Source organism: Cupressus sempervirens, chromosome 9 (genome assembly GCF_028749045.1).
Source record: "Cupressus sempervirens isolate cs-2001-9-10 chromosome 9, ASM2874904v1, whole genome shotgun sequence".
Classification (NCBI taxonomy): Eukaryota; Viridiplantae; Streptophyta; class Pinopsida; order Cupressales; family Cupressaceae; genus Cupressus; species Cupressus sempervirens.
Window position 1 is genome coordinate 177,448,339 of NC_143126.1, and position 12,826 is coordinate 177,461,164.

General features: G+C 35.8%; 1 protein-coding gene across 1 annotated transcript; it reads right to left on the minus strand.

The window, feature by feature from the left end:
- Positions 1-6,059: 6,059 nt before the first annotated feature.
- LOC149538057 (ethylene-responsive transcription factor ERF024-like) lies at positions 6,060-7,133 on the minus strand. Its single transcript, XM_089802303.1, has one exon. The coding sequence runs from the start codon at positions 7,090-7,092 to the stop codon at positions 6,460-6,462; it is 633 nt and encodes a 210-aa protein (XP_089658429.1). The 5' UTR covers positions 7,093-7,133; the 3' UTR covers positions 6,060-6,459.
- Between the last annotated feature and the right edge of the window lie 5,693 nt (positions 7,134-12,826).

The following is a 12,826-nucleotide window of genomic DNA, read 5'->3' on the forward strand; positions in this document are numbered from 1 at the left end:
GTTCCATCCATGGTTTTAGAAATGTGTTGCAGAAATGGTTATGAATCCCTTGATGAGGGTCATGAAGAAAATTCAATTAAATTGATGAAATTTTGGATTGATATCCTATGTAATCTGTATTTTAAACTTTATTGTAATGGCAACGAAGCCGAGTTTTCTTCCTGGTTCTTTCCTGACTGAGCCTTTGAATCAGGTTTGCCAATAAAATTGGTATTTGAGTATATTTGGTTATCATGTGACTTAATCATGATTTAAATTTAGATGGATGCATATCAAAATTAGGATGGAATTGATGTTGATTTAATTTGGCAAAATTTTTAAGTTTTCTTATATGTTGAAAACGAAATTTTGATCATATATGTAGTTCAGTTTTCTTGATTACTAGAATCAAACAATTATTGTATTATTGAACAAAACGAATAATTGAAATTTTTGGTATGTAATGGTTGTATCAAGTCTTATAGATTTTTCTTAAAAAGGAAAATTATGACAAAGGTCGAATTATTTCAATCCAAGTATTATAGGAGGTCAAATGTTTATGGTAGCAATGTTTTAAATCTATTCAAAAAAAAATACTTGCCTTGTAATTTCTATACTTAGAAAAAAAATTTCAAAAAAAAAAGTGTTGTAAGAGAGTAAAACTCTCTGCCTTTTGTATGGGAGAGGAAATTATATAAATTTGGCCAACAGAGAATATTCTCTGTGATTCCTTATTTTTGTTTTTAAATTTGAAATTAATAATCAATAAAAATATTATGAATAACTAAATAGACATTATACTAATATCCTAAATATCTATTCTACCTATAAATCTTTATTCTTTCAATGCTTTACTCTCTCCTTGGGCGGCAATTATGAAGCTAACAAATTAAAAAGGTTTTATCAAAGTTTTGGTTAAAGCAATGTCATTATTGTTTTTGAGGGTGACGTCACCCTGTCACCATCTCAACCTTGGGCAGTGGTCAAATTCATTGGCAAAACGCTGAGAGCCTTGTTTGGAGTTGAGTTTTGATTTATGTGCAAACGTTTTATTTCCTCCCCCCTGAGTATGGATTGCCACCCCACGTTTGATGGGAAAGGGGGTCAGCATACCCCACTTGGGTCTGCGCTTGTAGGCGTGGGGCAGCGCACCCTGCTTGGGAATTTGCCCAAGAAAGTGGGGCATAAGGGGGGGGGGGGGGGGGGTAGAGTAGGTTTTAGATGTTAGTATTAATTATGTTTGGTTAGGTTAGTAAATTTGTTTTATTATAAATTAAGTATGGTTAGTGTTAGTTATTAGTATTGGTTATTAGTGAGTTTTTATAGTTAGTTTATTATTAAATTTAGATTTGCATTGGATATTTATTTTGTTTTAATATGAGTAGTGTTAGGTTAGTCTCTAGTTTAGTAGTATGCTAAAATGTAATTTAATTTAGTATAATTAGTCATGGTAATTTTTGTTGCATTTTTTTATTACTATTGATAGTAGTTTTGTTGTTAAGAGTTAGTTAGTCATTAATTTTATTAAGTTTAGATTTAGTTAGTATAGTTTTAATTAATTTAGTTGTTTAATTATTTTAGAAAGCTCTAATTTAATGATTAGTTAAATTTTGTTAACGTTATTAGTTAGTAAGTATTTTATTTAAGTTATTTAGATTTTCTTTTTGTTTTGTCAAGTTAGTTATTCATTGTGTTGTTTTATTGTATTTGTTTAAGTTAATTGTTTTTAATTTTAATATATATTTAGTCAGGATTGTTTTTAGTTAATATTTACTATTAAGTTAGTATTTAAATTTTAGATACGAATTGTTTTAGATAATATCTAAATTAAATTAGTAGAAAATTTATGAATAATTTTAGAGTGATAGTAAGCTAGCAAGTGTCTCGATTATTATGTTAATGTTAGACTATTGTATAATGTTAAATAGTTTTGCTTTATTCATTTAGTCAGATTTTAAATATTAAAAAAAAAAAAATTCACTATGTTATAAGAAAGAAATTAACAAAACTAATGTTGATATCAAACTTATAACGAGAGTTCATATTTAATGGTGTATTCCTCCACAAGATTATAACTTAAGATGTAATGTAGAGAAATTGTACTTAAACTGTTATCATCAATCATTTCAAACTTAGAGAACTTAAATTAAAAAAAAAAAAAAAAAAAAAAAAAGATTTGTGTGTTTTGCCCTCGTAGTTTGGGCATGACATTATAAATTATAAAACTAATACTGCCCCTCAAACTAATTAGATATTTTGGTAGTTTGAATTAAGTAATCAACAATTTATTTTTTTAAATCAAATATTTCTAATAATATAATTATTAATATTTTTTAAAATAATATAATTATTAATATTTTTAAAATTCTCATCAACTCTCTCTATCATTCTATCTTTACTTGTCCTTATAATAACATATCATTGTCTTTTTTTAGCTCTCTCTTCATATCCTTCCTTCCTACCTATAAATCTCCATTCTCCTCCTTTTCCAATTATTGGTAGGAACTTTGATGCATTGCATGTCTTGTTTGATGATATATTCATAGAAATCATATTGTCCCACCACTTATGTTTTTAATGAAAATAGTTTGACAATATAGATATTAGTATTTTTGTATTTATCTAGTATGAAAAAGTGTAGAATGAGAATTGTTTTTCATTAAATTGTTATATTGGTATTAGGATTTAACTGTGATATTGTTATCAAGATTAAATTGTTAATTATTTTTCATTAAATAATTATAAATAAAATTTTAATATATTGAACTAATCTATTTAATAGAATAAAAGTTAATTTGATTTATAATACATTTTATGAGAATGATAAAATAGTGGATGAATTCTTTGTGTGCACTAAGGTATGCATAATAGTGGATGATTTCTTTGTAAGTGCTAAAGTATGCATATTTCTTTCATATATATTAGTCTTCCAAAAAGGAAGAATTATCTTGTATACATGCTTCTGGGTGGTTCCTAGAGGTTGATTTAGGTAGGCATGATGGTGGATGAATCAAAATTTCAAGATAATTAACATAAAATTTATTGTTATATTTTTTAATATTATTTATGAACTATAATTTAGACTCTTATTTTTGCATGCATCAAATTAAAATAATCAAAGTTAATAGGATAGTTTTCAGAATTTTATTGAAGTCAAATTTATATTTCAAAATAATTCAAATAGTGAAATGGTATAAAATTGATCTTTATTTTATAAAATTTACAATTTCAATTTCTAATTTTTATCACAAGTGGAAATGAGTTTTCTTTGCCTTGTAATGTTTTACCAGTCATTGTGATTCTCCTAAAGCCAAACCCTTAGACAAATCAATTTAATTGGTTGAGATAAAGATCAAAGATAGTATCTTATTGTTCAATTGATGTCTTATATATATATATATATATATATATATATATATATATATATATATATATATATATATATATATATATATATATATATATATATATATATATATATATATATATGTCATTGCTTTTGTTATGCTCTTAGTGGATGTATCATAAATGCTCACAAATTTATTTATTGAATTAGGATGTGTATACTTTCTCTATGATACAAATCAAATATTACTCCTCAAATTGTCACATATAACTATATTAAATTAGGATGGTGTGAGAAAAATTGAACTTGATTTTAAAAGGCATTCTTTGATTTTGTGTCACAATTTTGAACTAAAGTGGATAAACTACTTATCAAGCTTTATCCTTAAGAGTTGTAACATTTAAAAATAAAAAATAAAAAAATATTTTTTTTTATATTAATGACAAAAAAGTTTAATTATAAGCTACACATTTTAGATTATAAGTTACATGTTATGAATGTATATATCTCAATCCATATTGTTACATTTACATTTCTAAATATCAATGCTCCTAAGCATTCTTTGATTATGTGTTTTAACTCTTGAATTTTAAGTTCTATGCCCAACCATATACTATATCATGAATCAACCTTCAACAAATCAAAACATCAAAATCAATCATTAAATTAAAAAATGTTTAACATTGCAATGATTGTATTGATATACCAAACATGAGGGATTTCACACACTATATCTTAAATAAATCAAATATTTCAATACAACTCATTTATTTTTCTTATGTTAATTAAGTTTGAGCTCAAATTTAAAAATTTCAGATTTTTACTGTTGAAGTTGATGAAAGATCAACCCCATAGCTCCCAAGAATCGCCTACAAATAAACACATATTACAGAAAGAGAGAAGCAAAAGCTATGGAGGCCCAGATGCATTGATGAGACATTCTTAATGAGCATAAAGAGAAATTGTTATGATAAAAAGTGAATGAATGAATGTTAATAATTACAAAGAGAGTTCGTCCTGATAAAGAAGATCAAAATCCTAATAGGTAACTAACTTAGGTTGCATGATAATAATTTAAAAAAGAATTAATTATTATATGTGCAAAGTTTAGCTTAAGTGAAATAGAGTTAATTAGGAAATATCTAATTACTCTATCACTCACTCATAAGTATATTAACTATTCCTCGACTCTCAAAATGTTGTCTACTTGGTTAATTAATAATAATTTTTGTTTTATCTTTCTAAAATATTGTTAAAATATTTCTTCTTATTTCCTTTTTTAAGGGTTACATTAATTTTTGTAAGAAATATTTTTTGTTAGGTGATTTACATTATTCGAAGTTCAAATAAAGATTAAAAATAGTTAAACATGGTCTTAAGTCATGTCTAAAACAAAAGGGTTCTTAAAAATTAAGTGTGCAATAAAGAGGATAAGTGCAAAGTATGCATCTATATTTTGTCTTCACTTTAATGTTCCTTTGAGCTCTACAAGAAGTTTGGTATACCAAATAGAAATATACTTAATTATAATTGAAAAAAATATAAAAATAAAGTATTGAAGATTCATTTTTAAAATATATTTTTCCGTCTCAGTCATTGTTTTTATATATTTGAATATCGAATAACATGAATCTTATTGTTAAAAAATTATGTATGTTACAATTTTTTATCCCTCACACTTTTTCATATCCTAATGATAATTCACAAAGTGTTATCTGAAATATTGATGTCAAAAAATTACACAGAATAAAAAACTAAAAAACTACTATTAAAGACAAATAGATTGTGGGAATTTGATAAAATTGTGTTAAAATGTTATATTTATATTTTATTATTCTACTAAAAAATTAGAGACAAGTCATAGAGTTATAATAAATATAACATTACTAATATATAGGTAGAAGGAATTTTAGAATAATTATAATGTATGAAAACAATTGTTGAAAAGGTCTATTACTTATAAAAAAAAGAAAGAAAATAAAACAATTGCTGAAAAAGATACAATCTATGATCAATGAATATCATAAGATCCATGTTGGACTGAAGAATCTATTAATAAATAATTGTAATGTAAAATTAGATGTAAATCTTGAAACCACTTTAATTAAAATGTTCAATTTAGAATTGCTTTGACCATTTAACCATTGCATAATTTCAACAAAAGGATGAATTTTAATGAGTAATATATTATGCCTCCTAAAGTGATTGTGATGGAGGAAGTGAATTTAAGATAGTCATAAGAAAATTGCATAATTTCAGCAAAAGGATGAATTTTAATGAGTGATATTTTATGCCTTTTAAAGTGATTGCGACAGAGGAAGTGAATATAAGATAATGATAAGAAAGGAATAAGAAAAGGAAAAGAAAGAACCCGATTTTAAATCTAGTTGCACATACTTTAATGGATTGGAGGACAATAGGAGCCACTAAATATGAAGCCCTTAATGTTCTAATTTTAGAAACCTAGTAAAAACCTTTAAAAACCACAATCAGATATTACAAACTATAACCTTTGATAAAAAAAATATATAAAAAAATACCCAGACTTGAAAACTTAATTTCCTATATCCTCTGTTAAGATTTTCAACTACGATCCAATCAGTCATTGTCTAGTCAAATCATATTTATCCACGCTGCAAAATATGTGAAGACACGACAAACCCGCTTTGACCGCTCAAGCGAGAAAACGATGGGCAGAAACAATTGACAGGTGGACGAAAAGCAATTTGGATTTTGCAAAGATTGTCTCAAATGTTTTCCTCGTCATCAAAAATTGGATTACAAAGAAAGAGAAGAGAGTATTTCTGCTCCAACCACGTATTATATTCGAAAACAAGAACGCTTCAATTTTGGGGTCAATTCCGACCACGTATTGTATTTAACGATAATAATCTCTCCTATACTGCACATGTCTTCGCCTTAAAATTTTCCCGTCGAGGAATTGTTTATTGTATTAATATGGTAGCAGGGGAAGCATCATAAACAAATAAAATAATTTTTCGTTGGGATTGACCGATTGGCATAATGACCTTACATCCAGAGTAGTATAACGTAAGCCCCCGTCTACCATTGTTTTACGCACCAGTATAACTTAAAAGTACTAATTTCCTTTTAACTGGGAAACTCGTATTCCTTCAATCGTTCCAGAGCGGGTAAAGTGTCTGCTCTGGTTTACTCTCGTCGTCGTAGTCGTGTATTGGAGGAGGTGTGACGATGAGGGCCTCCGCCATTTTCACCATCATGTCCGGCGACTCAAATCTCAAATCTTCGCCGAGCCCCATTTCCCCATTTGGCAGCATTGTCTCACGACTCTCTTTTTCGGCGTCCACCTCAATCAATTCCCACAATTTTTCGATCCCAATTTCTTCTTCTACTTCTTGAGGGGCTTCCGAAGAGTTGGGAAAAAGCAAGAGCATTCTGTGCTCGTCGAATGACTGCGCCGCCTTCGCAGCAGCGGATTGGATGTCTTGAGGGAGAGATTGAGCGGGGCGGGGAAGAGTGTGGGCGGCGTGAGCGAAATTGAGGACGGCGGAATCGCCCTTCAAACAGAGAGCCGCCGCATCATACGCACGTGCGGCCCTGTGAGGAGTGTCATATGAGCCGAGCCATAATCTGCTCTTCTTCTTCGACACTCTAATTTCAGATATCCATTTTCCCCAACTCCGGCGGCGCACGCCTTTGTACTTCACCCCCTTCCTCTCTTCCCCTCCTTCATTCCTCGCCTCGCTTGCTTTTACACCCTGAGACTCTTTACCTACCGAGGCCATAGCAATTTATAAAATGGCGCGCTAAAAGAAAATGTTCCAAGAGTGGTAAGTCCAATGTATTTAATCTTACTTATAATGAAAAACTTGTGGCCAAGAAACAATGGCATGTGGAACCGCGTATGTACCGATGATTTTCCTTCATAGAAAACGATCGAACAGATATTTAAATTATGACCTCCACGTGGCCTTGCTTTGAGTAAAGTGTGGATATTTGCAATGGAATGTTCGCTTTTGCAGTAGGAGTTTCCGACCCGTGAACAATAAGCTCAATGCCTCGCCTTGCAATGTTGTGAAGACTCAAAAACATTCTAGACCAGCAAGTGTCGCTAGATATGCATTTCAAACATTTAATAATATTTAGCAAATTCTTGAATTGATTTATTAGGGGAAACTATTGAGTTGTCGAACGGCTATTAGTGTTCATGATGATTTGTTTTGGCATGTTTGTGTGCAAGTACCCGAACTTTTTTGGACAGTAATTGGAAGGAAAGATAACAGTTAACATGATGACATTACGTACATAGGCAACAACTGAATCATTTCCCCAAATAGCATGCTTGTTTACAATTCAGCTCATACTTAGCTAACCATTTAAAGTAGAATTCAAACATAGCATATATTAGCTACGAAACTTGCATGAAATCAAAAAACATCAAATGAAATAGTCATTTCGCATTGATTTCTTATAAGATGAATCCCACCAACGTTAACATGTAATGGTGATGTGTAAGCAAGCATAGGAGGAAAGAAAAAAGTTGGAGTATATAGAGTCAGACGAATGTGGTTTTGGGCCCTACTATGCTTACTTTTGTTTCAAAGGAGGAAGTCATAATTGAAGAAAGAGCAAGATATTTTAAGCAGCATAGGTCCGACATAAAAATATAAGATTGAGGTTTATGTTTTGTATGGTGGGCCGGAGCTCGGGTCTCTATCAACCCCTTCCAGCCTGACCGTCCAGCGTGTAAAAAGATAGCAGGTCACTTGGCGTTCATGTTACAAACTATCTTCCTAGAGCGCGTTGATAAATATGCTGCCACGTGGAGGTTACGCGGCGAGGCAGCAATGGCCATGCCGTTCCAGCTGTGACTCTTGCTCAGCCACAAGTTTGGCAACGGCTACCAGGGGATATCTCGACTTCCTGATGCCTCTCGGCCGGATGCCATGCCTCGCCCGTACTCCCATCGTGCCGACTCCTTTTCCAACGCCCTGATACTTTTATGTTTTATTATTGTGAAAATCAAATCACGTGGGAGTATAGGTAATTGTTTTCAATTTTTTAAATTTAGATTAGATTTTTAATTTTATTAGATTGTTATTGAAAATTCTTTGTTAATTTTAAATTAAGAAATATAATAAAATCACATTTGAAAAATAATAAATATAATCTATAAATAATTTAATCTGGACATAAATTGTTTACTAGTGTTTTAATTTATAGTCATTTTAATAAACAATTAACATTTTGGAATATATATATTATGGGTAAGTGCACAAAGTTGTGGTGCCAAAAGGGGGTATAAGTGGACACATTTTTCTTGAAATCAGCAAATTCTGGACTTCAACAAGAATTTGAAGATAGTTACGCTCAAAATTTTAAGATATGACAAAAACAAAAGTCGTAGTCCTTTGAATCTAGTTTCTAAACTACTAATTTTTTTTCAAAATGGTTTAGTTTTAGGTCCTCAAAAAAGGGGGCCACAGAAAGTGGTACTGTTTATTCCAAAAAAACATAACATAGTACAAAGTGTGGCCCCCCTAAAATTTTAACTTTTTTTTTGAAATTCTTTAATCGCTCCGGTCAAAAGTTACCTAACACTATGTAGTTTATCCCAGATTTTTCGGGTAATTTTATAATGTGTATTTTTTTTTTAATGAATTTTTAAATTAGACCCATCCCAAAAACGTGAAATATCTGTGTGCTCCCCCTAGAAATGATTGAAAACTAATCTAAAATCAAAACTTCTTTTTTTCAAAGTGTGTAGAATGGAGTCTAGTTTCTAAAAAACTAAGTTGTTACAAAATTTGATGAATGAACTAAAATCTACAGCCCAATTAGTACATGGTGGTTTTCGACAAAAAATGAACATACATTCAAAAGAAATTATAGATGAAAGACTTAAAATAGTTCAAATTAAAAATAAATTATATGGTTAGATAGCTAACACAGAGACCTATAATGTTATGTAACCTGATCTTATTGATACCCAACCACGAAGAATCTTGAAGGGGAGCACACAAGAAAAATCAATCATTTTTTGTATGTTTGCTGAAAAACACGTCTTAGACCTGTTTATAAACTCCAAACCTTTGGGTTGGATCTCCAAGGCAAAACCAAGCCTTAGGCTTGGTTTTAATGCAAAGCTTTGAATAGCGTGTGCGCCCTATAGCACGTGCGCCCTATTAAAACGCTATTGAATTCGAGGTAGTGCGCATGCGCTATAGTGCGCACGCACTATTGAGACCTAAATTGCAAACCAAAACCAAGAGAGAGCTGGGGGGTGGGGCGAGGGAATGGCTATTTGTGTGTGTGAGAGAGATAGAGAGAAAGAAGGGGATGGGAGAGGGGAGAGAGGAAGTGAGAAAGAGTAGGGGTGGCAGAGAGAGTATAGGATAGGAGATAGAGAAAATGTGAGAGAGTAGGGGTGGCAAAGAGAGTACAAGATGCAAGAGAGAGGAAGTGTGAGAGAGAGAGTAGAGGTGGCAAAGAGAGAGTATGGGATGGGGGAGAGAGATTAAAAGTAGGGGATGGGAGAGAGAGGAAGTGTGAGAGAGAGTACAAGTTGGGAGAGAGAGATTGAGAGTAGGGGAGGGGGAGAGAGAGAGTAGGTGGTGGGAGACGGAGTGGGAGAGGAAGAGCGAGAGAGAGGAGGATGGGAGTGCATGTGTGTGAAAGAGAGAGAGTAGGGAATGGGAGAGGGGGAAGATAGAGTAGCTTGAGAGAGAGTAGGGGATGGAAGAGAGAGTAGGGGATGGGAGAGGGAGTGGGAGATGGAGAGAGAGAGGGGGGATGGAAATGTGTGTAAGAGAGAAAGAGAGAGAGTGTGAAAATGTGAGACAGGGTAGGGGGTAGCAGAGAGAGAGTAGAGAGGGAGAGAGAGAGAGAGAGTGAGAGAGAGTGAGAGTAGGCAGTGGGAGAGGGAGAGCGAGTGAGAGAAAAAGTAGAGGATGGGAGAGGAGAGAGGGGGGATGGGTGTGTGTGAAAGAGAGAGAGTAGGGAATGAGAGAGGGGAGAGAGAGATAGAGAGAGTAGGGGATGGGATAGAAAGAGAGTAGGCAATGGCAGAGGGAGTGGGAGAGGGAGAGAGAGGGTGGATGGAAGAGAAAGAGATTAGGCAATGGTAGAGGGAGTGGGAGAGGGAGAGAGAGGGGGGATGGAAGTGTGTGTAAGAGAGAAAGTAGGGGATGGGAGAGAGTGTGAGAGAGAGTAGGGGTGGCAAAGAGAGAGAGTGAGAGTAGGGGATGGGAGAGAGAGGGAGAGAGAGAGAGAGAGATAGTAGGCGATGGGAGAGGGAGTGGGAGGGAGAGAGAGAGGGGGAATGGAAGTGTGTAAGAGAGATAGAGTTGGGGATGGAAGAGAGTAGGCAATGGGAGAGGGAGTGAGAGAGAGAGAGAGGGGGGGGAATGGGAATGTGTATAAGAGAGATAGAGTAGGGGATGGGAGAGAGTGTGAGAGTTTGAGAGAGAGTAGGGGGTGGTAGAGAGAGCTTGTACAGGATGGGGGTGAGAGAGAGAGAGAGAGAGAGAGAGAGAGAGAGAGAGAGAGAGAGAGAGAGTATGAGAGAGAGTAGGGGATGGAAGAGAGAGAGTGAGAGTAGGGGATAGGAGAGAGAAAGTAAAGAGGGAAAGAGAGTACTTGAGAGAGAGAGAGATAGTAGGTGGTGCAAGAGGGAGTGGGAGAGGGAGAGAGAGAGGAGGGATGGAAGTGTGTGTGACAAATCTAGAGAGTAGGGGATGGGAGAGGAGAGAGGGGGGGGGGATGGGAGTGCGTGTCTATGAAAGAGAGAGAGAGTAGGGGATGGGAGAGGGGAGAGAGAGAGTAGGGGATGGGGGAGAGGGAGTGGGAGAGGGAGAGAGAGAGAGGGGGAATGGGAATGTGTGTAAGAGAGACAAAGTAGGGGATGGGAGAGAGTGTGAGAGTGTGAGAGAGAGTAGGTGGTGGCAGAGAGAGCTCGTATGGGATGGGAGAGAGAGAGTGAGATTAGGGGATGGGAGTGTGAGAGAGAGTAGGGGATGGGAGAGAGAGAGTGAGAGTAAGGGATGGGATGGGAGAGAGAGAGAGAGTAGAGAGGGAGAGAGAGAACTTGAGAGAGAGAGAGATCTAGTAGGTGGTAGGAGAGGGAGAGGGAGAGAGATAGGGGGGATGGGAGTGTGCGTGACAGATGTAGAGAGTAGGGGATGGGAGAGAAGAGAGTGGAGGGATAAGAGTGTGTGTGTCTATGAAAGAGAGAGAGTAGGGGATGGGAGAGAGTGTGAGAGTGTGAGAGAGAGTAGGGGGTGGCAGAGAGAGAGTACGAGATGGGAGAGACAAAGTGAAAGGATGGGAGAGATAGAGTGAAAGGATGGGAGAGAGTGAGAGAGAGAGTAGGAGGCGGAAGAGAGAGAGAGAGAGTACGGGATGGGAGAGACAGAGTGAAAGGATGGGAGAGAGTGTGAGAGAGAGTAGGGGATGGGAGAGAGTGTGAGAGAGAGTTGGGAATGGGAGAGAGAGAGAGAGTAAGAGTAGGGGATGGGAGAGAGAGAGTAGAGAGGGAGAGAGAGAACTTGAGAGAGAGAAATAGTAGGTGACCTAGGAGAGGGAGTGGGAGAGGAGGAGAGAGAGGGATGGGAGTGCGTGTGACAAATATAGAGAGTAGGGGATGGGAGAGAAGAGAGAGGGGGGATGGGAGTGTGAGTGTGTGTGTGTCTGTGAAAGAGAGAGAGTAGGGGATAGGAGAGAGTGTGAGAGTGTGAGAGAGAGTAGGGGGTGGCAAAGAGAGAGTACGAGATGGGAGAGACAGAGTGAAAGGATGGGAAAGAGTGTGAGAGAGAGTAGGAGGTGACAGAGAGAGAGAGAGAGAGAGTATGAGATGAGAGAGACAGAGTGAAAGGATGAGAGAGAGTGTCAGAGAGAGTAGGGGATGGGAGAGAGTGTGAGAGAGAGTTGGGGATTGGAGAGAGAGAGAGAGTAAGAGTAGGGGATGGGAGAGAGAGAGAGAGTAGAGAGGGAGAGAGAGAACTTGAGAGAGAGAGAGATAGTAGGTGGTGGGAGAGGGAGTGGGAGAGGAGGAGAGAGAGGGATGGGAGTGCGTGTGAGCGATCTAGAGAGTAAGGGATGGGAGAGGGGAGAGAGAGAGGGGGATGGGAGTGTGTATCTGCAAAAGAGAGAGTTTAGGGGATGGGAGAGGGGAGAGAGAGAGTAGCAGATGGGAGTGTGTGTAAGAGAGAGTAGGGGATGGGAGAGAGTGTGAGAGAGAGTAGGAGGTGGCAGAGAGAGAGAGTAAGAAGTGGGAGAGGGAGGATGGGAGTCTGTGTGAGAGATCTAAAGAGTAAAGGATGGAAGAGGGGAGAGAGAGAGAGTGTAGGGGATGGGAGAGGGGAGAGAGAGTAGGAAGAGAGAGAGAGTAGGGAGGGTGGAGAGTGATGTGTTCTCATATATAGCGCGTACGCACTATGTGAAATCACCTAAAAATGGTCAAAAAGCAACTTTGGGGCCCATTTCATTCATTCTCTACTTTTGTTCTATTCTGCACTCTGT

Bases quoted from the DNA above. Each gene is read 5' to 3' on its own strand.
- LOC149538057 (XM_089802303.1), bottom strand. From the start codon at position 7,092: ATGGCCTCGGTAGGTAAAGAGTCTCAGGGTGTAAAAGCAAGCGAGGCG.